Genomic DNA, 23,862 nt, shown 5'->3' with positions numbered 1-23,862 from the left:
CAAAACTGATCAGGTGGAAGAAATAAGAGTTGTCTTTGAAACTTGAAGCTTGATGGACGTGTAGAGATTCAGGGCAGCTGATGCTGAAGCTCCAAGGCTCAGAGTTTAGAAACACTGGAAACACAAAAGTGGACAGACAAAGTCCTAAAAAGAACAGTATTTACTCCTGGTTCCAGGCCAGACTGGAACATAAGAAACTTAATAAAAGTTTATTGAATTAACATCCTCCTGAAGTCACATTATGACGTTTCTGGACATTTAAAGAGACCACAGTGACCCTGGACCTGGACTCTGCCGATGAACTACATTAATATTTAGTGTAAATTTACTTTTAGTGAGGAAAAGTTGATGAGGATGCATTTAATAATAACACAGGCTATTGCTAGGACAATACACACTCACACACACACACACACACACACACACACACACACACACACACACACACACACACACACTGCTCCAATCATGCACCATGAAAACCTGCTGCATTGAAGAAGCACGTTTTCACTCGCCCTTAATTTTACCTTAAGCTCATTTTGTTTCCACTATTTTTAATTTTAAGTTGTCACAATTAAAGGAAAGCATCACATTTTATTTAAGTATTAGGTTTATTTGTTTGTTATACACAACTGCTCGATAGAGCACATTTGATTCATTTTGGATCGGCAGCAGTTTAATTTGACGTGTATTAACTAGGCTCGGACTGTACCAATACTTAATCGGTTATTTAAAACTTGATTTTACATTATATTGTTATTGCTTTTGCATGTTTAAAAATACAGCATGTTAATAAACTGTCTGGTGTGTGTTTATCATTTATGTAATTACAGTAATGTCTTCCCCTATGTGTCTCATATTGGTTGGACAGTTAGTATATGTGTTGGGTGTCAGGTGAGGTCAGTTTTGTCTTTGTTTATAGGTAGAACCTGTGTTGTAGTTTGTAGTTTGTAAAGTTTTAACTTTAACTATCTTCTGTTGAAATTTATTTGTATATGTTGAATTTTGGGTAAATGAAACCCACCTTTTTTGAATAGAGTTTAAAAAGTTCTTTATATTTATTTCTGTAAGGTTTCCAACCTAGCTGGTCATAACATACCTCAATGGTTGGACTGTAAAACATTTGCATGATATTTTTACAGACACCAAACGAGGGGGTAGATCAGTGGTAGAGCATTGCTTAGGGATGCAGAAGGCCATCCCACTCCACCAGGTGTGGCCCCACCCACCCACCAAGGGTGTCGGTCCCAAATCCAGATAAAATGGTCGTCTGGTGTAAAAAGGCCAAATCCACATGTGGAACACATTTAGCTGTGGCGACCCCTGAAGGAACAAGCCGGAAGCTGTTGATCTTTTTACAGACACCAAACACTTTGAGTCTTGTACGAAAATGAAGGTGTTGGTGAACTCTGGCTCAAACACTCCAGCTAAGGTGGCTGTCATTGTGCACACCTAAATATTTGAAGGAGGTGACCTGCTTGCATTACTATGTAACTTATGAGGGTCTACCTGTTCGGTCCCTGATGCTAAAATGAAAGGAGTCTAATGTGATGTTGTAGTGTGACCATCCAGAGATTTCATTATGTGACTGGATCCTGTTTGGAGAGTCTGATCCACAAACCACCATGAAGACTTATCCCCTCTTTATTAAAGACCTCTGCTCACTCACTTCACTAATGCACATTTTTATTACATTTCCTATAATTTCCTTCAGTAAATGTTGTCTCACTGCTGTCTGTCAGTTCTGCAAACAAGGTCAGTGTGTTGTTGCCACCTTGTGTTGGCTCACTGTAATTTTTTTAACCACCAGAGAATGGACAGGTCTTTGCATCGAGGGTGTTCTCATGTGGAATTGTCCACTCTTGTCATGGATGTCAACGTAAAACAAGTTTTATGTTTAGTTTTCTCCCAGATTTACTTTCATTTTACTGAACAACTAAAGCTCTAAACTTATTGTCAGGATCTGTGGATGTTAATGGAAGGAAATCGAACATGTGACTATATAACTGTATGTCGCACACAACACAAAGTCTATCAAAGAGACGATACGTAGAATGACACATGCACAGACAGCATCAAATGGATGCAGAGCAAAGCTTTAATGAGATTTCAACCAGCTTTACAGGAGAAACAAACACAACCATAAAACTCCAGAGGACACGTCAAACATTGTCTCTATTTTACACTTTGGCTCCAATTTATAGATGTAAATAAAGATTATTACTGCAAATTGGAAACAAAATTAAAATTAGAAGCCGAGAAAAAAGACATTAGGAAAACACTAATGGCAGTTTGACACTGTGCATGTTTGTAACACAGCAACTGTACTTTTGGAAAATAGCAGTAAATGTTCTTGGTCTCATGTGGACTGGACGGATTTGAGATTTACGTCCTAGTTGAGTTACTATTCTGGTAAAAAAGCTTTTGAGCGTTTGAGTCAAGTCAAGCCATAGATAAAAAATGGGAAATGGACGGAAAAAGAAACAAGTGCATGTTATTGGGTTCTGCTCAGGTTCTTACAGTTATTTCACCTGAATCACTGCAGCTCCCATGTTTGAGTTTTTTATTACTCTCCCCAACGTCTTCTGCCGCCTCCTCTACGTCTGCCCCATCCACCACGTCTGCTGCCTCCTCTACGTTTGCTGCCTCTTCTACGTTTGCCCCATCCTCCAAGTTTGCTGCCTCCTCTACGTTTCCCGCCTCTTCTACGTTTGCCCCATCTTTGACCTTTCCCTTTTCTCATACCTTTGCGTCCTCTTCGAACTTTACCTTTACCTCTTCTCTTCCTTCCTTTCCTAACCTTACCACCTTTACGCCTGCCACCTCTTCTACGTTTGCCCCTTTTTTGACCTTTCCCTTTTCTCATACCCTTGCGTCCTCTTTGAACCTTACCTTTACCTGTGCCAATTTCTTCACTTAGGCCTGTTCCTATACCTGTGCCAATTTCTTCACCTGTGCTCAAGGCTACTTGTTTGCCTACGTCAGCTGCCTCGGTTTCGCCTGTTTCCTCGTCTTCAGCCTGTTCTTGATTTGATGGGGATGTGTTAGCAAGACAAGAGGGTGTAACACCTCTACCTGAGGAGCAGCTGGTGCACTGAAAATCGTCATCTCCAGGTTGATAACAGCGGAATACGTTTTCAAGCCCGAGTTTGGAAATGGTAAGTTGTTTAAAGGACTGAGCCAGTTGAGACCTGTCAGCATCAGGACCAGCTGCTACTTTAGAAAACACAAATGCATAACCCCTCCAGTTCTGAGTGACATCATTAATCTTTGTGGCTATACTGCCCTCATTTGTGTTTGTGCACGTTGACCCACATGGGGATTCTTCAGAGTAGATGATGAGGAAATTACCCTGACTGCTTTTAATGAGGGGCTGCATGTTTTCTAGAACTCGTGACAAGGCCTCTGGTTGTGCAGCTGCAACCACCCTGCTGCCTTGGTACACTTGACCCCGTGACACAGCTTGTTTAACTTTGTCTGCGGAGTCGCCTTTCAGGACCTCCTGAAGACTGTCCGGGTTCTGGTTCTGTGGGATGTTCACAACGAGACTGAAGGTGTTGCCTAGTGGATACCTGCCAAATGGAAACATCAGGTGATGTTTCAATGAGCATCTTGATTCATGTAAGGTTCAGTATGCACTGTGGATAATATTACAGAGGCTAATGGTGTATTTTTAGTTGAAAAAAGATTCATCTTTGATAAAGCTATTTATCTAATTCTATTCACACTATATATTTGTGTTTTCTTTAACTTTTAGCTTCGCCCTCATAGACTTTAGCACAATGGAACCACATATTCCTGGGGGAAAATTCTACCAAACAAAAAACAGATGTATATTCCAGTGTCGCTTTATGACATTGACTAGTCACTGTTTTAGATCAGTAAAGTCACTCAAATTAAAGATATCTAGAAAAGGAAAAAAAAGAACTTATTGGGACTTACTGGTCCTTGATGCCCTCTATAATACTTGTGAGCCAGGTCTGGTCCACAGCAGCCAAACTGTTTCCAGCAGACAGCAGCAACGCCAGGCCCACGGTCATCCAGCACAGGCCAGCCATCTGTCCACAGATCAGCGATGTGGACACAGCAGTTTCAATGCACATCATTTTCATAAGGCATATGATAAATACCGACAATAATAACTAGATATAATAATAATAATAATAATAATAATAATAATAATAATAATAATAATAATAATAATAACAATAATAACAATAATAACAATAATAACAATAATAATATTAATAGCAATAGAAAAGAAACAGTTGTTGGTGTTGACCATGGTGACCACCAATTGTATTTGACACAAATGAAGGTACAATTTTAAATATTTTGACTGAGGCAAAGTCTCCTGAGACAATAAATTAATTACTCACCTTCACTGCTGTTGCTGATCTGCTGCTTCCAACACGCTGCAATACAACACAAATCAAAGGCATTAATATTGATATTTCTAGCACAGTTGAGAAAGATAAGGATAAAAATCATCATCATATGTGTACGGACATTTTAGAGATGATGAACCTGGTTTGGTGAGAGAAGCTGTCTGACAGAGGCTCCTGGTTTCTTCTCAGTGAACACTTTAAGGGGGAAGTGTTTAGTTTTTATAGAGAACACAAAGACCAAACCCCTCACAAGAACTCCATACCCTAATATGAAGGAAGAAAAAAGAGGAAGTTTAGAAAAAACTAATGCATCTCTTATGATGTTTTAGGAAGTTAAGCAGAATTATTTCATTTATTAAATTATATTAAGTTAATATGTTTAATTAAGAAACAGAAGAAAGCAAATACTTTCAACTTAGACTAAAAATGATGTATATTTATTAGTGAATAAGCAGCAGTGTAGGTCCAACATGACCCGCACATTTAAGGACTTTTTATGCAAAATGATTAGAAGTAAAGAACATCACACTGAGCCAAAGACAAAAATGATGCGTCTGTGCGTTTTGCCAAAAACTTTCTTATTGTAACAACAGGAGTTAAACACAAAGGTTTCAATGTGCAATAGTCCAGTTTCATGATTTAACCCTTTTAGTGCTTCCTTTGAAACTACCATAGAAACTATTTACTATTAGCAGACACTGAGGACCATGTGACTTAAACAACAAGCCAAGTTGTACGTCAAATTCTGTTCAGACTCAGACTGTCCTCAGTTAGAAACTGGAGTATTTTTATAGTACATATAGTACATAGTACCTTTGACACTTGTGTGAAAAGTCACTTGGGACCTCCATTTTTAATCAGTTCATCCATGAGTCCATGTGGACATTTGTGCCAAGTCTGAAGAAATTCCCTACAGGTATTTCTGAGATATTCTGTACATAAGATTTGACTTTATTCACATGTGTCCTACATGGAACTGTTGGTGGTTGTAGGGTTGAATTATAAAGGGGCTTTGTGGGATGTTCAGAGTCAGATTATTGGATGAGGAGTTGACTGACACTCATTGTTGGTGCAATTTTAAAAACTCCAGAAAAGAACAGAACAGCTGTTCAACTCTTTTGTATTTGAAATGTTTTTCTAATCTGTTAACCTCATAGAAACCAACTGTGCCTCAGTCTTTTTTTGTGGTATTGAGTTCAATCAATTTTTTTGCACCAATGTTTCCACATTCAAGAATCTATTGTAAAACCACGTGTTCAATATAATGAATATTTATATTTTAGGTATATATCAAAGTCATATATCAAAATCAAAAAAATCTTTAGAAGCGTCCTGGTGTGTTGTGTTTCAAATCCCAGCCCACTCAACACTTGCTCCCTGGGTTGCTGCGAATGGTGACCCACTGCTCTCCCTGTAGGATGCAGATGGCATCTTTTATTGTAACATGTAAATGTAGTCAATGATGGCAATAAAGCTGCTTCCTTATTGGCCAAGTATTAAAGTGGCCCTTTTTTTACCCATAGTTGTATTATATCATATATTATTGTACCACACATAAGTACTTTATAATACAGTATAAGTAGTTTGTTTATGTTATATATTAGAGACAGAGGTAAGAAGCTAAGCAAATATGAGCAAGCTAGAAAATGATTGCTAAACAGTTGGTGAATAAAGTTTTCATCTCCTTAGTTTGAAAGAGAAGAGGACTGAAACGTTTTCACCAACATTATATTTAAAGCACAACCAACTAATCAGAATGTTTCATCATCGGAAATTATTTTACATTAATTGTTATTGAATTGATCAAGTGTGCACTTGTTTACAACGATGTCATTTCATTTAATGTACCGAAGGTACAAAAAATGAAATGTACATATGTTGATGAAAAATGAAAACATGTTTTACTCGTTTTGCCATTTCAAACTAACTGTATGTGCAGTTCATATTATCACTGTATTCTTTGTGACCATAAACACATGTAAACATTTTGTCGACCAATGGATTAAATGAAAGCATCAGAATTATTTATAAATATATTTGTCTTGTAGCCTTGAAGACTTACAGTTAGATGCAAATGACCTTCAGACCTGTGGCATTTGAGCAACAAACACTCCATCAGTAGGAACAGGGTTACAGTGGCGTGTCTGTTTAGTCATCATGAGATAAAATAAGATGAAGACTTCTGCTTGGTGGATGACTCAAAACCAAATCTTCCTGTTTTTATCTTCTTTTTACATCTGTTTATAAGAAACAAGCACATTCGTGAATTGGTACATTTACACATACGCTGATGACTGTGAACTATTTTGCACTGATAAACTCTCGGGATAAAACACATATACTGAATAAACTTTATCAATTTACCTAATAAATGACTGCAAGGGAAACTTTCTTGGCAGCTCTGAAGTATTAATACTCAATTAGTTTTTTATATCACACAGTGTCAGATACGTCCTATCACACACCACCACCACATGTCTCATCAATTTGTATGTAAAAGGACCTTTTGATCGTGGTTGCAAATAAAATGAAGCAACAAAAGTAAACCACCAAAAGTAGCAATTTGTGTGAACCTCACCAAACACCTCATGAGTAGTCTGGCTAGGTTTAAGGTTATAAGATATTTCAGGGTTTTCTTAAAAATCCCTTTATCAATGACAATTATGTTGTTTTGTTTTTTTGTTATGGGTGTGTCTGTGTAGACAACCATTGTGTTGCTGGATGTTTGTTGGGGAGGCTGTGGCTCAGGAGGTAGAGAGGTTGCCCAACAATCCTGGGGTTGGTTGGTTTGAACCCCTGCCTCCTCCTGTCCATACACTGAAGTGTTCTTAAGCTAGAGACTGAACTCCAGGTTACTCCCAGTGGGTCAGACCAGTATGTTACATGGCAGCTGCTTCTGCTGGTGTGTAAATGGGTGAAGTGAATCCACAAGTGCTTTGAGTAGAGCCATATAGATGTACATGTAAATACATGTTATTAGGTAGACCTGTACAATCTAATGCAATCTAATACAGTGACTCTTCTAATAATGCACTTCAGACTCCACCACCCACTATGATCTCAATAAATACATTTGAGCACAGAATAATGGTCAAATCAAATTTGCATGTTAAACTGACAAATGTGAGACACTCTCCTGATCAGGTTAAAACATCTTAAAATAAGTTTATATCCAGTAAATCTATAATTTATTTATTTATTTATTTACTTTATGTGTTTCGGCCTTATCCTGTACATTCGTGATCGGCCCAGAGGATCACTGTTCCGCATGTTGATTTGCCACATTTTTACAGTAAATGCCCTTCTTGATGCAACTCTCTCCAATTTTACCAGGCTTTCGGACTGGCACTGCACGGCTAGGGAGGGGGATGGCCAGTGTGGAGTGCAGAGTCTTTCCCAGGGACACTTTATGTGTCCCTGTGGTCAGTGGGCAGCCAACTGAGCCACTGCCACCCCTACAGAAAACCAGTAGTATGAGTTTTAATTTGGCTCTTCCCAGTGGGGTGAATATTCACGGTCATCCTCTGAACCTGCCCAGTAGTTAGGGATACCTCAGAACCACTGATGCCACCTTGCTGTAGTTGAAAACATGTGTTTATGCAGCGGTTAATTTCAAAGAGTTTTTTTGATTAGTATTTTTTTACTGATTCCACATGTATTTATTTTGAGTATTTTAATCTAAATAACTTCACCTTTCTTTAAGATTAAACAGGCCTGTGGAGAGCTTTGCAGCCTTCGTAAGAAGTTGCGTGTTGTGGTAAAACCAGTCAAAACAAGTCTCCCAGTTCATCATGATTTGCAGATTGAGTAGGGAGATTTCAGCTGAAGCGAACCATGAAGGACTGAATCACACCGCAGCTTTTTATACTCCGTTGGTGTGATGTGCAGACATGTATGTGACAAAATGCTGTGGAGAGATAAGTCAAAGATACAACCAGCCTTTTGCACAAAATTATTTTCTGCAACTGCAATTTCATTTCATTATAATTTTGTTGCATGTCTCTCTAGAAAAAGGGAACTAGTAGATTGCCTAATTAAACTTATTAGATAACATCACATTGGCAGTAAACTAATAACAGCAACTCCCTGCTTGAGTTTCTAGTCACCTATACACACATGTGCCATAAACTGGATGAATGTTCCCATGAAGCTTAATGTTAATGATAAAGGATGTTATCACCTTTCGTTTGGCTCCACAGAGATCTGGCAGGACATGCAGTCACAGTCACATTAAAAGGTGAGTGTAACAAGGCAAATGTGTGTGTATGTAAGAAGCTGCCAATATTATCGGGACTGCAAGACCCCTTGTACAAGATAAATAGTCGTTTATATAGCGCTTTTATCCAAAGCGCTTTACAATAATGCAACTGCAAGGGGGCACAAGCCAGTGTCTTCTTGTGCCAGTCCCAAGTCTGGATAAATGCAGAGGGTTGTGGCAGGAAGGGCATCCGACGTAAAACACATGCCAAATCAAACATGCGAATCGTGACAAAGACTTCCATACCGGATCGGTCGGGGCCCGGGTTAACAACGACCGCCACCGGTGCTGTTGACCTACAGGGTACCGGTGGAAATTGGACTACTGTTGGTCGGAGACGAAGAAGAAGAGGAGGAAGGTGTGTTCGTAGGCAGAGAGAGAAGAGGAAAGCTAAGAATGTAGGACTGACAGTAGGGACTTTGAATGTTGGTACTATGACAGGGAAGGCTAGAGAGTTGATTGACATGATGCAGAGAAGGAAGGTGGACATACTGTGTGTCCAGGAGACCAGGTGGAAAGGTAGCAAGGCTAGAAGCTTAGGAGCAGGGTTCAAGTTGTTCTACCATGGGTCAGATAGGAAGAGAAATGGAGTAGGAGTTATATTGAAAGAGGATTTTGTGAGGAATGTTCTAGAGGTGAAAAGAGTATCAGACAGGTTGATGAGTCTGAAGCTGGAAGTTGAAGGGGTGATGTTCAATGTTGTGAGTGGTTATGCCCCACAGGTAGGATGTGAGTTAGAAGAGAAGGAGAAATTCTGGAGTGAGTTAGATGAAGTGATGCAGAGCATCCCCAGAGGTGAGAGAGTTGTCATTGGTGCAGATTTCAATGGGCATGTAGGTGAAGGGAACAGAGGTGATGAGACTGTTATGGGCAGGTTTGGTGTTCAGGACAGGAACGCAGAAGGTCAGATGGTGGTTGACTTTGCAAAGAGGATGGAAATGGCTGTAGTAAACACTTTCTTTCAGAAGAGGCAGGAACATAGGATGACGTACAAGAGCGGAGGGAGAAGCACTCAGGTAGACTACATCTTGTGTAGACATTGTAATCTGAAAGAGATCAGTGACTGTAAAGCATTGGTAGGGGAGAGTGTAGCCAGACAACACAGGATGGTGGTGTGTAAAATGATGCTGGTGGTGAGGAAGATAAGGAGGACTAAGGCAGAGCAGAGGACAAAGTGGTGGAAGTTGAAAAAGGAAGAATGTCGTTTAGTTTTCAGGGAGGAGCTGAGACAGACTCTGGGTGGTTTGGAGGTGCTTCCAGATGACTGGACTACTACAGCTAATTTGATCAGGGAGACAGGTAGGAGGGTACTCGGTGTGTCATCTGGAAAGAGGAAAGCGGACAAGGAGACTTGGTGGTGGAACGAGGAAGTTCAGGAGTGTATACAGAGAAAGAGGTTAGCTAAGAAGAAGTGGGACACTGAGAGGACTGAAGAGAGTAGACAGGAGTACAGGGAGATACAGCGTAAGGTGAAGGTAGAGGTGGCAAAGGCCAAACAAAGAGCATATGAGGACTTGTATGTTAGGTTGGACACTAAAGAGGGAGAGGTGGATTTGTACAGGTTGTCCAGACAAAGAGATAGAGATGGGAAGAATGTGCAGCAGGTTAGTGTGATTAAAGATAAGGATGGAAATGTATTGACAGGTACCAGGAGTGTGATGGGAAGATGGAAGGAGAACTTTGAAGAGTTGATGAACGAGGAAAATGAAAGGGAACAAAGAGTAGAAGAGGTGACTGGTGTGGAGCAGGAAGTAGCAAAGATTAGTAAGAGTGACGTGAAGACGACGTTGAAGAGGATGAAGAGTGGAAAGGCAGTTGGTCCTGATGACATACCTGTGGAGGTATGGAAGTGTCTAGGAGAGGTGGCAGTAGAGTTTTTGACTAGTTTGTTTAACAAGATCTTGGAGAGTGAGAGGATGCCAGAGGACTGGAGGAAAAGTGTACTGGTACCAATTTTTAAGAACAAGGGAGATGTGCAGAGCTGTGGCAACTACAGAGGAATAAAGCTGATGAGTCACACAATGAAGTTGTGGGAAAGAGTAGTGGAAGTTCGGCTAAGGGCAGAGGTGAACATTTGTGAGCAGCAATATGGTTTCATGCCTAGAAAGAGTACAACAGATGCAGTATTTGCTTTGAGGACGCTGATGGAGAAGTACAGAGAGGGTCATATGGAGTTGCATTGTGTCTTCGTAGATTTAGAAAAAGCGTATGACAGGGTGCCGAGAGAGGAGCTGTGGTATTGTATGAGGACGTCTGGAGTGGCAGAGAAGTATGTTAGAGTGGTGCAGGACATGTATGAGAGCTGTAAGACAGTGGTGAGGTGCTGTAGGTGTGACAGAGGAGTTCAAGGTGGAGGTGGGTCTGCATCAAGGATCGGCTTTGAGCCCCTTCTTGTTTGCTCTGGTGATGGACAGGCTGACAGATGAGGTTAGACAAGAATCTCCCTGGACTATGATGTTTGCAGATGACATTGTTATTTGTAGTGAGAGCAGGGAGCAGGTGGAGGAAAATCTAGAGAGGTGGAGGTCTGCTCTGGAAAACAGAGGAATGAAGCTTAGCCGCAGCAAGACAGAATACATGTGTGTCAATGAGAGGGACCCAGGTGGAATGGTGAGGTTACAGGGAGCAGAGGTGAAGAAGGTGCAGGACTTTAAGTACTTAGGGTCAACGGTTCAGAGCAACGGTGAGTGTGGATAAGAGGTGAAGAGGCGAGTGCAGGCAGGTTGGAACGGGTGGAGAAAAGTGTCAGGTGTGTTGTGTGATAAAAGATCATCAGCGAGAATGAAAGGAAAGTTGTTGAAGACGGTGGTGAGACCAGAGATGTTTTTCAGCTTAGAGACAGTGGCACTGAAGAAAAGACAGGAGGCAGAGCTGGAGGTAGCAGAGCTTAAGATGTTGAGGTTCTCTTTGGGAGTGACGAGGATGGAAAGGATCAGGAATGAGGACATCAGAGGGACAGCTCACGTTAGATGTTTTGGAGATAAAGTCAGAGAGGACAGATTGAGGTGGTTTGGACATGTTCAGAGGAGAAACTGTGAATATATCGGTAGAAGGATGCTGAGGTTGGAGCTGCCAGGCAGGAGGTCTAGAGGAAGAGCAAAGAGGAGATTTATGGATGTAGTGAGGGAGGACATGAAGTTAGTTGGTGTGAGTGAAGAGGATGCAGAGGATAGAGTTAGATGGAGGCACTGATTCGCTGTGGCGACCCCTGAAACTGAGCAGCCGAAAGGAAAAGAAGAAGATCCAAAGCGCTTTACAATGTTGATTCCCATTCACACACACACTCACACATCGATGGCGGTGGCTGCCATGCAAGGTGCTCACCAAATCCAAGAAAAGTAGTTAGTAGATATCAGTTAGTAGATATGGACTTGTTAGATCTTAGTGCTGCATTTGACACCACTGACCAGAACATTTTTATCACAGAGACTGGAACATGAAATTGGGATTAAAGAAACTGCACTAGGTTGCTTTAAATCTTATCTGTCTGATAGATTTCAATTTGTTCATGTTAATGATGAATCCTCCATGCACACAAAGGTTAGCTATGGAGTTCCACAAGGGTCTGTGTTAGGACCAATACTTTTTACTTTATATATGTCTCCTTTAGGCAACATTATTAGAAAACACTCCATAAATTTCCACTGTTATGCTGATGATACCCAGCTATATTTATCTATGGAACCAGATGAAAATAATCACTTAATAAAGCTTCAAGCCTACAAGACATAAAGGCCTGGATGTCCCACAATGTTTTACTTTTAAACTCAGACAAAACTGAAGTCATAGTAATTGAGCCCAAAAATCTCAGAGACATGATGTCCAACCATATTGTTACTCTAGATGGCATAAGTCTGGCCTCCAGTACTACTGCAAGGAACCTTGGAGTTATTTTTGATCAGGATCTGTCCTTTAACTCACATATAAAACAAATCTGTAGAACAGCCTTCTTCCACCTACGGAACATTGCCAAAATCAGGAGCATCCTGTCTCAAAGTGATGCCGAAAAACTGGTCCATGCGTTTGTCACCTCTAGGTTGGACTACTGTAATTCCCTACTTTCAGGATGCCCCAGTAACTCCCTAAAGAGCCTGCAATTAATCCAAAATGCTGCAGCAAGAGTGCTGACTGGAACTAGCAAGAGAGATAATATTTCACCTTCACTAGCTTCTCTCCATTGGCTTCCCATTAAATCTAGAATAGAATTTAAAACCCTGCTTCTTACATATAAAGCTCTGAATGGTCAGGCTCCATCATATATAGAAGATCTCATAGCACCATATCATCCCAGTAGACCACTTCGCTCTCAGAATTCAGGCCTACTTGTGATTCCCAGAATTTCCAAAGGTAGAATGGGAGGTAGAGGCTTTAGCTATCAAGCTCCTCTCTTGTGGAACCAGCTCCCAGTTCAGATTCGGGAAGCAGAGACCCTCTCTACTTTTAAGTCTAGGCTTAAAACCTTCCGCTATGATAAAGATTACAGTTAGCTGTAGTCATGCTGCTATACTATTGTGCAACAGAAGATTTTAATGTATTCCGTTTCTCTTGTTGCTATGAACAGGCAGCTGTAATTATATCTTATCTTTAGGGGCTAAACTCATATGTGTGACCTAGTGAACAGGTACTGATCTCTGATGTTCCTCTTTTATTAATATTTACACCGGGCTCCAGGTCAGACTGTAACATAACAAACATAATGTTGTTTAGGAAATACACAGAAATATCAAATATGACATGATACGCTTAATGACACCTGCTGCAGTAAAGAAGCTATTTGACAGACCTCGCTTTGACTTTTGGAGCTAAATCTTTAAAAGCTGAGATTCTTCAAACTAAATATATAAAGAGTCTGATGCATGTTGTGAGGTCACATAAATGTTTGACATCAGACAGAGACTGAGCTCTTTGTGAGACCGTGAGTGGCTCTTTAAAGGGCCTTTGTGGGGCTGGTCTCCAACAGTCTGAGTGTCCCTCTTTACTTGGTCTTAATGGGTTTTTCGATCTTCTTGGGCAGCAGAATAGCCTGGCTGTTGGGCAGCACGCTGTCATGAGCGATGGTGACTCCTCCCAGCAGCTTGTCGAGTTCCTCATTGTTGCACCCAGCCAGCTTCAGGTGATGGGGGATGAGCTACCAAACTGCACGCTCAGAAAACTCACTCCCAATATTCAAAAACCTGCTGAAAACAGAACTATTACGCATCTTCATATGGACTTAAATCTATCTTTTTTAAAAAATAAAAAAAAAACTTCCTTTATATAAAAAGCTACCTGTTTCTACTCAATTTCATGGTAATATCTGTGGTGGTAAAGATGGATGACACGACAGAAGAGAAGCCATCTTACGTCACGTTTGCAGTAGTTTGCAAACCCTGCCACTAAAAAAAGGCTTTAAAAAAAACCCAAACTATAGTACAGTGGCCCTGAGAGCTCATAAGAAACTGTTCACAAAAGCAAATTATGTGCATTTCATTTGGTCATATTAATTAGCAGGATAATAATTAGCAAAATTATTAAATTAACACTAATTTAACAATAGTCATCAGTAATAAAGTAAACAAAAAAAAACCAAAAAATCTGAAAACTCATGTGTTACCCAACTCATTTCGCAGCCCACCGAGGGAGAGTCAGCTCCAGTTTATTTGTGCATTAGAAACTATGGTAACAAGTGTGTCCCAGTTGTGTCCACCCAGCATGTTTCTTTAACTGGTCCTTGCAGCAGGTTTCTTAGTGCTGCATCTCTGTGTCAAATTGATGGAGTTGTTTTTTCTTTATTTGCTTGTGTTTTGTCTGTTTGAAGTGCAACGGGCCTCTCAGGGCCACCGTACTATAGTGCTGCAGAGGATTTATGCTGCGTTTCACACGCTAAAAAGCCAAATCTGCCTGTTCATTCTGAACTAAAAGTTGAAGACAGATATAGAAATACAGGAGGAAGTTACATTTGAGGTCAAGAACATGAAGAGGAAGAGCAAGGTAATGAAGTTATCGCACACATTTCACTATTGTACATTCTGTAACGGATGTAAAGCAGAGACAGAGAAGTGACCAGTACAGTCAAAGTAGTAAAAAGGCTTCAGAGAAGTAGAGAAAATACATGAAATGCACTAGATGTTGTTCAAAGACAGGAGGAGGAGCACGAACCAAAAAACATTTAAGCCAAATCAAGAAAACCCAGAGACATTTAGTAGAATTATATTTGTATCTGAAAATGTCCCAGATGATAAGTCATTAATGTCTCAATCACTGATATTATGCTGTAAGACAGAATAAGACCGTACACGACAGTATATATGTACACGTCATTCGGACTGGATAAGTGTGCTCATATGGTAACAAGGAGAGGAAAGGTAGTCAGAAGGGAAAGAAGAGCAGGAATCCTCATTGAAGAACAAGCCCCTGCACGGTATGTATGTGTATTTAATAATTGGCCTAAATATAACGGCATGGTTGGTTTCTTCTGATCAGGACAATTGTCAAACTCAGACGAGAGCTACTGCAACTTCCTCAAAACAACTACAGCATGTCTGTTAGCTTCTTCCTTTTCTTCAACACTATGTTCAAATAAGGGCACAAAGCCACTCTGAGGGTTTGACCATGTGCTCAGCCTCTCTCGTATAAAAAGTGAGACAGCATCATCATCCTCACAATGAGAAGACAAAGTTGACAGCCTCCAGACAATGCTCTCCACTAAGCAGGTAAAAGATTTTCACCTGTCTGTACTTCTTTCTAAAGAGTCTGCATGTGCACAGTGTATGAAGCCTAACTGGGTTTTATACCAACATGAGGCTTAGTGAATTCATAGTGGTCTGAAAGATCACTCAGGTCTTCAACACTGACCTGTGTCTCCAGAGCTCTGCTGTCATGGCTCTGCAATAGGGCCAGTGGGGCTTAGCTGGTGGCTCTGTTTAAGGAAACCAACCTGTGCACCATCTATGCCAAGAGGGTCACATCATGCCCATAGACTGTGCTAAAGACCTCCTTTCTCCTTCTTAAGTCAATTGTTTCATTACAGACAAATTTGGAAGTAGAATACATTTACATTAGGCAATAGCAAAATTATTTGTACATATACAGGTTTGTGTATCTGTAGACAAATCTGTAAGTGTAAATAATATTTGTATGTAAAATAATGTGCAAATAAATTCACTCAAATGACTAAATGTAAAAGTCTAATAATCTGAGAAAACACTTAAGTTTTAAGAAAAGTGCTGAAAAGCCTCACAATTGTTTTTTGACTGTGCGTAAAGCAATTTCCCTCATCTAGGTCTCCCAGGTTTATCTCACAGTGTGCCTTACACTCCGTGCTCAGGGTAAGGAAGAGCACTGAAGCTCCGAGGCTGGTCAGTAAAGCCAGTGCTGAACGGAGGAGCACAGTCCCTCAGGTGAGACTCACCTTTACCTGTCTTTGAGTTGGCCGTGGTGTTTTGCTCGTGACTTTCTCCTGCTCAGCCAAACAGTGTTTCTAAAGAAATGCTGTAATATGATTACATGGCTGCATAGAGTAACAGTAATGCAATACACAACTATACATATCCATTATATTTTCGTAGTATTTGCATCTGACACAGATACAAATACACCAATGCTAAACTTTCTGCATTTCAAAACTGGTTTACTGACTGTAGCTCCTCTACTCCACATGGGAAACAGGCTTTTTACATATATGCACAGACATGTATCATTCATTGAGTCCAAGATTAAAATCTGATCACGAGGCTTCATGATGAAAACACTTCTATGTAGTTGTAGGGTGACTGGACTTGTTGTATTTGTTGGATGCAGATTGTTCACCAGTAACAAGTGATTTGTGTCCTGTTTGTAGGAGGCTCCTTCATGGGAAAGCTGATGCAGAAACTCGCTCACCCTGACATCATCATCATGGAGGCTGGAGTCCACTGTTCATATGTGAATTCAAACCTTCAATCTAGACAGGTAAGATTCGCCTGAAAACTGTGGGTGTGGACCACTTTGACCTACCAGTCTGGCCTTATTAAAGCTGTACTCATCCAAAGTTATTATTTCTTGTTTAGCAGAGCCTTCATTACAATGTGACTGCTGGAGCAGATGATGCTGGAGATCTTCAGAGAATGTTGCCTTTGTGTTTCACAGGTCTATTTGCTTGCACTTTGAGTCCCAGACCTTGTTCACCTGGCAACACGTACGAGCATCTGAGCTCAATTTACTACACACTTTGTGAAAAAGGTCCACAATGAAGTTTCAGAAGACCAGAGCAGAGTGCTGGAGAGGCATCTGGGATCAGTGCTTTGGATGTTGTGTCACTTACATCTTTTTGTTTATTAACATGCTGTATTTTCAAACATGCAAAAGCAATAACAATATATTGTAAAATCAAGTTTTAAATAACAGATTAAGTATTGGTACAGTCTGAGCGAGTGAAAACTTTCCAAACCAATTAAGGCTGCGGACATCACGTTTAGTTTGAAGAGCATCAAATAAAAGTGCTTCTTCAATGCAGCAGGTTTTCATGGTGTATGATTGGAGCAGTGTGTGTGTGTGTGTGCGTTTGTGTGTTGTCTACTAAGCCTCGTGTAGATGGTGGCAAAGAAAAGGCCCTGACATAGTCAATCAAATGTACAGAACTTTAAACAATGTGCCACTGCAGAGTTTCAGACCACATCAGAGCACTGGAAAGGAAAAAGTATGACGACAACATGTGTAATGTTAATGCAGTAAACAGTAAAATTCTAAGACATTGAGTCCTGAGTTTAACAAAAGCCCAGTATGACCAGTATTTTGCCCTTATCACACCGGTTTTATATTGTCTTCACTGGTTACTAGTCAAATTTAGAATTGATTTTAAAATTTTGGTGCTCACTTATAGAGTCCTTCATGGCAACGCTCCTTAGTATATTTCTGACCTGTTGACTCCTTATGGGTCCTCGAGAGCATTGAGGTCATCAGGTCAAAATCTGCTTGTGGTCCCTAAAACACATTTTAAAACTTGGGGGGAATCTGTCTTTTCAGTCTGTGGTCCCAGACTGTGGAACGCACTGCCCTCAGACTCTGCGTGTGGCTGAATCTTTTACAAAGCAACTGAAGACACTTCTTCAGACAAGCTTTTTGCTGACTGGGCTCTTATGGTTGCATCCTTGTTGTAGTTCTGTTTTAATTTATATTTGAAGTTTTATTGGCTCTAATACTTTCTCCTTTTTACATTTTGTAAAGCACTTTGTGATTTTGTCTGTGAAAGGTGCTATATAAATAAATTTTACTTACTAATTTTAAACCTGGCACATCTTTATGAGGCTCTGCTTCGTGATTTCTAGGTCAACAATCCAAATCATAATGCAACAAACCCAGATTCTGTTAACTTCATTTTGTCTTTTTCCCTGTAACAAATAAAAGTCTGAGCAAAATGACTTAATGTAACGTGAGGTCAAAGACTGTACCAACGCCCCATTCTAGTGCTCACATTTCCAACAAGCTTCCTGCTGAAAGTCCCACCTCCTCCATCTGCCACACGGGGTCATCATCATCATCATCATATCGTTATTAGCTGCAAATCTCAAACACTACATCCAATAAAATATTTTTCATTTAATAACTCAAATTAATAAAAACTTTATGGGGCATCTGGTGGTCAAATGCACTGGCTGCTAGTTGCTGCAAACCCAATTCACTACACAAATGAAAAAGTTTGTGAGCATCAGTACAAGTCAAACGAGTTGGACTGACAGGGACAAATGGATGAAATCCTCTAAAACCTAGTGGACATATGAAGCTGAACCAATTATTTCAATGCTTCATTGAAGCTTAAATGCAAACCAAGTGCTGTATTCAACTTCACTGGAAAGTTTGTGATTAATCACTGTTGAGTTTAATTCAATGTTAATTTCTGCTTAGAAACCAGTGTGAAACTATTCATCTGAATGCATTTGTGAGTAGCTCTCATTTAAAATGGGTTCATAGTTGATCATAAACAGAAACACAGACAAACTAAGGAGGGAACCAAGTGACTAAAGCAGAAATGAAATATTACCATTGTATCAAGATTTAAACTCATTATGTTTGTTTAAAGTTCTGCACATTTGATTGACTATGTCAGGGCATCTTCTTTGCCACCATCTACATGAGGCTTAGTAGACAAAACACACAGACACAAAAAGATGTAAGTGACACAACATCCAAAGCTCTGATCCCAGATGCCTCTCCAGCACTCTGCTCTGGTCTTCTGAAACTTCATTGTGGACCTTTTTCACAAAGTGTGTAGTAAATTGAGCTCAGATGCTCGTACGTGTTGCCAGGTGAACAAGGTCTGGGACTCAAAGTGCAAGCAAATAGACCTGTGAAACACAAAGGCAACATTCTCTGAAGATCTCCAGCATCATCTGCTCCAGCAGTCACATTGTAATGAAGGCTCTGCTAAACAAGAAATAATAACTTTGGATGAGTACAGCTTTAATAAGGCCAGACTGGTAGGTCAAAGTGGTCCACACCCACAGTTTTCAGGCGAATCTTACCTGTCTAGATTGAAGGTTTGAATTCACATATGAACAGTGGACTCCAGCCTCCATGATGATGATGTCAGGGTGAGCGAGTTTCTGCATCAGCTTTCCCATGAAGGAGCCTCCTACAAACAGGACACAAATCACTTGTTACTGGTGAACAATCTGCATCCAACAAATACAACAAGTCCAGTCAAACTACAACTACATAGAAGTGTTTTCATCATGAAACCTCGTGATCAGATTTTAATCTTGGACTCAATACATGTCTGTGCATATATGTAAAAAGCCTGTTTCCCATGTGGAGTAGAGAAGCTACAGTCAGTAAACCAGTTTTGAAATGCAGAGAGGCAAAGATACAAATACACCAATACTAACCTATCAGATGCAAATATAATGAAAATATATTGGATATGTGTAGTTGTGTATTGCATTACTGTTACTCTATGTAGCTATGTAATCATATTACAGCATTTCTGTGGAGAAACTAATGTGGTACAATCCACGTGTCCCTCCTTTTATTAAAATGTTGACTTGGTTTATGCCAAATAAAGGAAATAGAGTCATAAAGTCTCGTGTTAAATATTTCACTTTTCTGATTATAGAACTTTGGACGTAAGGTTAATTGTGCTGAGCAACATGTTTGCAAAGACTCAGTGATGAGTTAACGGCCATAAAAGCTGGAATAACCAAAACACAGATCCAGTCAGTGGATCACGTTCTAAAAACCATTAAAGTTGCTGGTCTGTGGGGATTCTCAGTCATCCAGGTCATGTTATCCCAAAGTGCTGTTGAGTGGAAACTGGACTTGTGCTTGTAGTTCTCAGAGATGTGTCCCCTCTCCTCTGAAAGGCTGGTTCAAGCACAATTGCATTTGCCACTGAACAGCACTTTTAGTGTAAAGTTAGCTCCCAGTGTTTGTTAGCTACACCAGCTGTAGCTGTTGAACTGCCTGCATCGGCTAATAATATCTGCTGTAGCTAACAGTACAGAAACACTGTTTGGCTGAGCAGGAGAAAGTCCAGAGCAAAACAAGGTGAGATTCACCTGAGGGACTGTGGCGGCGGCTCTGCCCCTCGTTCAGCACTGGTTTTACTGACTGGCCTCGGAGCTTCAGTGTTCTTTACTACCCTGAGCGCGGACTGTAAGGCACACTGTGCGCTGAACCGTACACGGCCTGTGAGTCTGAGCCTGGGAGCCCGAGCTGAGGGCAATGAAAACCTTCAATACGCACAAATCTTGCAGACGGCAGAACAGTAGCAAAATCCCACCCATAAGATAATTGTGAGGCTTTCCAGCACTTTTACATAAAACCAAAGGTTTTTCTCAGATTATTAGACATTTACAGTTACTTTCTGAGTGAATACATTTGCACATTATTTTACATACACAGTTAAAGATTTATGTACAGATAAATAATTTCATATTCTACTTCCATATTCTAAAACTTTTGTCAGAGTTTTCAAAGTTTCCCCAAGTGCCACTTTTCACTGCAGATACCAAGAAGGAGACACCCGGTCAGGATTAGTTTAAATCGTGATTTAACTAGGGATTTCAGGGAGTGTTATGTTAATTCTGTCATGTGATCACGATGAAACACAATCACGTGAGCACTTACAGGGAATAATTAAAATCATTAAAACGACAGCAAAATCATTGTTCAACCTATTGGCATTTTTAACATTCCCATTATTTCAAATAAAACGTATTAACATATGACAACAGCATGACACTTTCTTTATCAGGTGAACAGCTTATGTCACTTGATATCCATGACTCGCCCTCATCTACATGTGTGTCTTAGATACCCATCTGTATTTCCTTCCCTTTGTTTAAAACCAATTATAGATTAGACACACTTTGCCTATTTCTACAATTCTCTTGAAACAACGTTCGTAGCGAAATGGTCCGAGAATAAAAATGATACATTTCGGTCCGAAATGCTGTGTTTGGAGTCGGAGCCGCCAGCCGGCTGAGCACGTGTCGAAGAAGTTTAGTTGAAGGTTGTGGATCATGGGGCGGATCGGCGGAAGAAAAAGTAGTTCCTATGCGGTGCATCACAAATTTATTTGGAAGGAGAAGCAGAAAACATTAGGATATGACTGCAGAGAAAATATGTATAAATAAAAAGAAAACATCGATATTTTAACTTGAGAATCTATATTTAAAAATTGGCCGTCAAGATCGAAATATCGATTTTTTTGGTATTGATCCGCTCATCACTAGTTTTAACGTGGACCCAACAGCAACGAGGGCTTCAGTGACAAGATTGAGCTTCATTTATGGTTAGAAAACGAGACCGGGAGAAACACAAAACTCGCTGCTCTTACAGAGGACAAACTCGGAGGAAACACTACAAACTAAAAAACAAGTTATTAACTCGAAACGAGGCACTAGGAAATTCACGAGGCTGGAATGGGCGATAAACATGGAAGAAGGAGGCAACTAAAAACTGGAGACAACGACCCGAACAACCAACGGTTAAACAAAAACACAGAAACCCAGACTTTAACCTGGGGACTGGAAACCAAGAAGGATTTAACCGAGAAAATAACAGAAACACTGGAAAACTAGACATTCATGTAGCCATCAACTAAACCAAAGTACACTAGCGAAACCCGCACAAAGGGAAAGAGTGAAAACCAAACCTCAAACCAAGAACCATTACAGAAGCCCACAGGAATAAGAGTCAGGGATTTCCCCACCCCAAAAAACATAAGACGGTAAACTCAAGAACAGTGTGGCACAGGTGAGTAAGTAAATGATCCGACCGAAAGCTGGGTTTTAAAAGGCAGGGGAACAGGTAAAAACAGTTGTGAGTGTTGACGAGGGCTGACGCTGTTGAAATGAACTGGGGACAGGAAGTGGAGAAAAGCAGGTACAAAATAAAAGTCCAGGGCAGGAAGTGAGTGATTGAGTCAGATCATCACAATCCCCTCAATTCATTGTTCAGGGCCCAGCGCCATTTTTTTCTGTAAAATAAAATTGATTGACTGAACTGTGCAATAGTCCCAGACATGCTTTATCACGATATAAGACTATAAGAAAACAAGAATAAAAAAAACATGGAGCTGATTGTGGTGTTCATTTATTAACTGCATCTCAAACAAAGATGCAGGACAATTTTAATTTCCAAAATATTCAAATGATTTTCAACAAATCTCTACATTATTGTAATGTGAGGTGTGTAGGCTATAACACTTGTCTATGATACATGGTTTAGGGCTTGGGCTACAGCAGGGCTCTGGTACCACTGGTGGAACCTGGACCACAGGTTGTAAATTAGTGCAGTTACACCACACAGTATTACACGACTGTAAACAGTGAGAGTCATGAAAACCATTCCAAAATGGTGCTCCACTTTTTTAACTTCAAATCTCTCAGATGAAATCTACAAATTAACAGTGATGTCAAACTGAACGTGCAAAACCACCACATGGTGTTAATGTTGTTTAGTCCAATTCATGTAAACTGCTCACTGCGGGTCTTTGGATTTTTCCAAACATCAGCTCTGTGGCTGTTTTAGGAGAAATTAAAGCATCCAGCATTACAACAACATTAGTTGCTGCAAATGTTCCATCTGTGATAATGTAATAAATCATTGTGGCTTACAAATCCTTTACATGCACAGACAGCTGGACTGCTGTGGATGATTGTGATGGTGGTGACCTTCCTGTTAATTCAAAGTGCAGAAGTAGATCTGAATCATCTACTACAAGTATTAAAAGGCATTATGAGGTAAGTCAACATCAACTTAAAGTACAGACAAAACTTTATCAATGTGCTCATAACATAATTTGGAGATATTTAACTGTAGTTAATGTCATTGTTCATCAGTCAGACTTACAACCCCAGTTCAAAGTTGGTACAATGTCTAAAACATAAATAAATACAGAATGCAATTATTTGCAAATATCATCAACCCATATTTTATTTACAATAGAACTATTTCATGGAAAATATTGGCTCATTTTGAATTTGATGGCAGTAACACATCGCAAAAAAGTTGGAACAGGGGCAACAAAAGGTTGGAAAAGTAGTTGCTGTAACTAATGGAGGAGCATTTGATAACTAATGAGGTTAATCGGCAGCAGCTCAGTAACATGACTGGGTATAAAAGGAGCATTTCAGAGAAGCAGAGCCTCTCAAATGTAAAGACGGGCCGAGGTTCACCAATCTGTGACAAACTGTCTAAACATTGTGGAACAATTTCAGAAAAAAATTTTCCTCAATGTAAAATTGCAAAGACTTTGAAGATCCCACCATCTGCAGTATATAATATCATCAAAAGAGTCAGAGAATCAGAAGGAATCTCTGAGCCCAAGGGACAAGGCCAAAGGTCAAAACTGAATGTGTGTGATCTTTGGGTTCTTCACTGTTCTTACTGGTTCACTGTTCTTACTGGTAGTGTGGTTCTTACCAGAAACCACACTACACCTAACATCAATGTGACTACAGGTCATCACTGACTGAGACATGTCCTGCAGGTAAAGTGAACTTCAGGATATATGAGTCAGAACAATTGCACTGTCCAGGAGTGAAACGAGCATCTGGCAGGTAGCTGTGGGGAAAGCTGGACCTAAATAGTGAGGGAACAGGTGTAAACAATAATGACTGATGATGAAAGGTAAAGCTGGTGGAAGAGGGTGGGAACAGGAAGGTGGAGAAAGGCAACAAAATAAAAGTCCAATTGAGATCAGTTTCCTGTCAAACTGTTGGAGGAAGAAATAAGAGTTGTCGTTCAAACTTGAAG

At 40.2% G+C, this 23,862-nt stretch overlaps 1 protein-coding gene and 1 long non-coding RNA gene across 4 annotated transcripts; one reads left to right on the top strand and one right to left on the bottom strand.

The window, feature by feature from the left end:
• Positions 1-2,080: 2,080 nt before the first annotated feature.
• Positions 2,081-6,546, bottom strand: LOC137124483 (uncharacterized). 2 transcript variants are annotated; one of them, XM_067499553.1, is made up of 5 exons: positions 6,451-6,546; positions 4,510-4,652; positions 4,380-4,415; positions 3,943-4,058; positions 2,081-3,572 (listed from the first exon to the last, which is right to left on the bottom strand). In XM_067499553.1, exons 4-5 carry the CDS (start codon positions 4,056-4,058, stop codon positions 2,567-2,569), a joined length of 1,122 nt encoding a protein of 373 aa, XP_067355654.1. In that variant the 5' UTR covers positions 4,380-4,415; positions 4,510-4,652; positions 6,451-6,546; the 3' UTR covers positions 2,081-2,566. The 2 variants fall into 2 exon arrangements, with proteins under 2 accessions (XP_067355654.1, XP_067355655.1); XM_067499554.1 differs by having other exon boundaries at positions 4,528-4,652.
• Positions 6,547-14,794: 8,248 nt separating this feature from the next.
• On the top strand, positions 14,795-17,896 carry LOC137124514 (uncharacterized). Of its 2 annotated transcripts, none has more exons than XR_010913960.1 (4): positions 14,795-15,338; positions 15,891-16,025; positions 16,466-16,575; positions 16,674-17,894. It is a non-coding gene; the product is annotated as an uncharacterized lncRNA (long non-coding RNA). The 2 variants fall into 2 exon arrangements; XR_010913961.1 differs by having other exon boundaries at positions 15,295-15,338; positions 15,908-16,025; positions 16,674-17,896.
• The last annotated feature ends 5,966 nt before the right edge of the window (positions 17,897-23,862 follow it).

Source organism: Channa argus, chromosome 3 (assembly GCF_033026475.1).
Source record: "Channa argus isolate prfri chromosome 3, Channa argus male v1.0, whole genome shotgun sequence".
Taxonomy (NCBI): Eukaryota; Metazoa; Chordata; class Actinopteri; order Anabantiformes; family Channidae; genus Channa; species Channa argus.
This window is presented reverse-complemented; position numbering and strand designations above follow the sequence as displayed.

Excerpts from the sequence above, each read along its gene's own strand:
- LOC137124483 (XM_067499553.1), bottom strand. The coding sequence starts at position 4,058 with ATGGCTGGCCTGTGCTGGATGACCGTGGGCCTGGCGTTGCTGCTGTCT. Across the intron at positions 3,573-3,942 it reads ATAGAGGGCATCAAGGACCA|GTATCCACTAGGCAACACCT; the intron begins GTAAGTCCCAAT and ends TCCATTTGGCAG.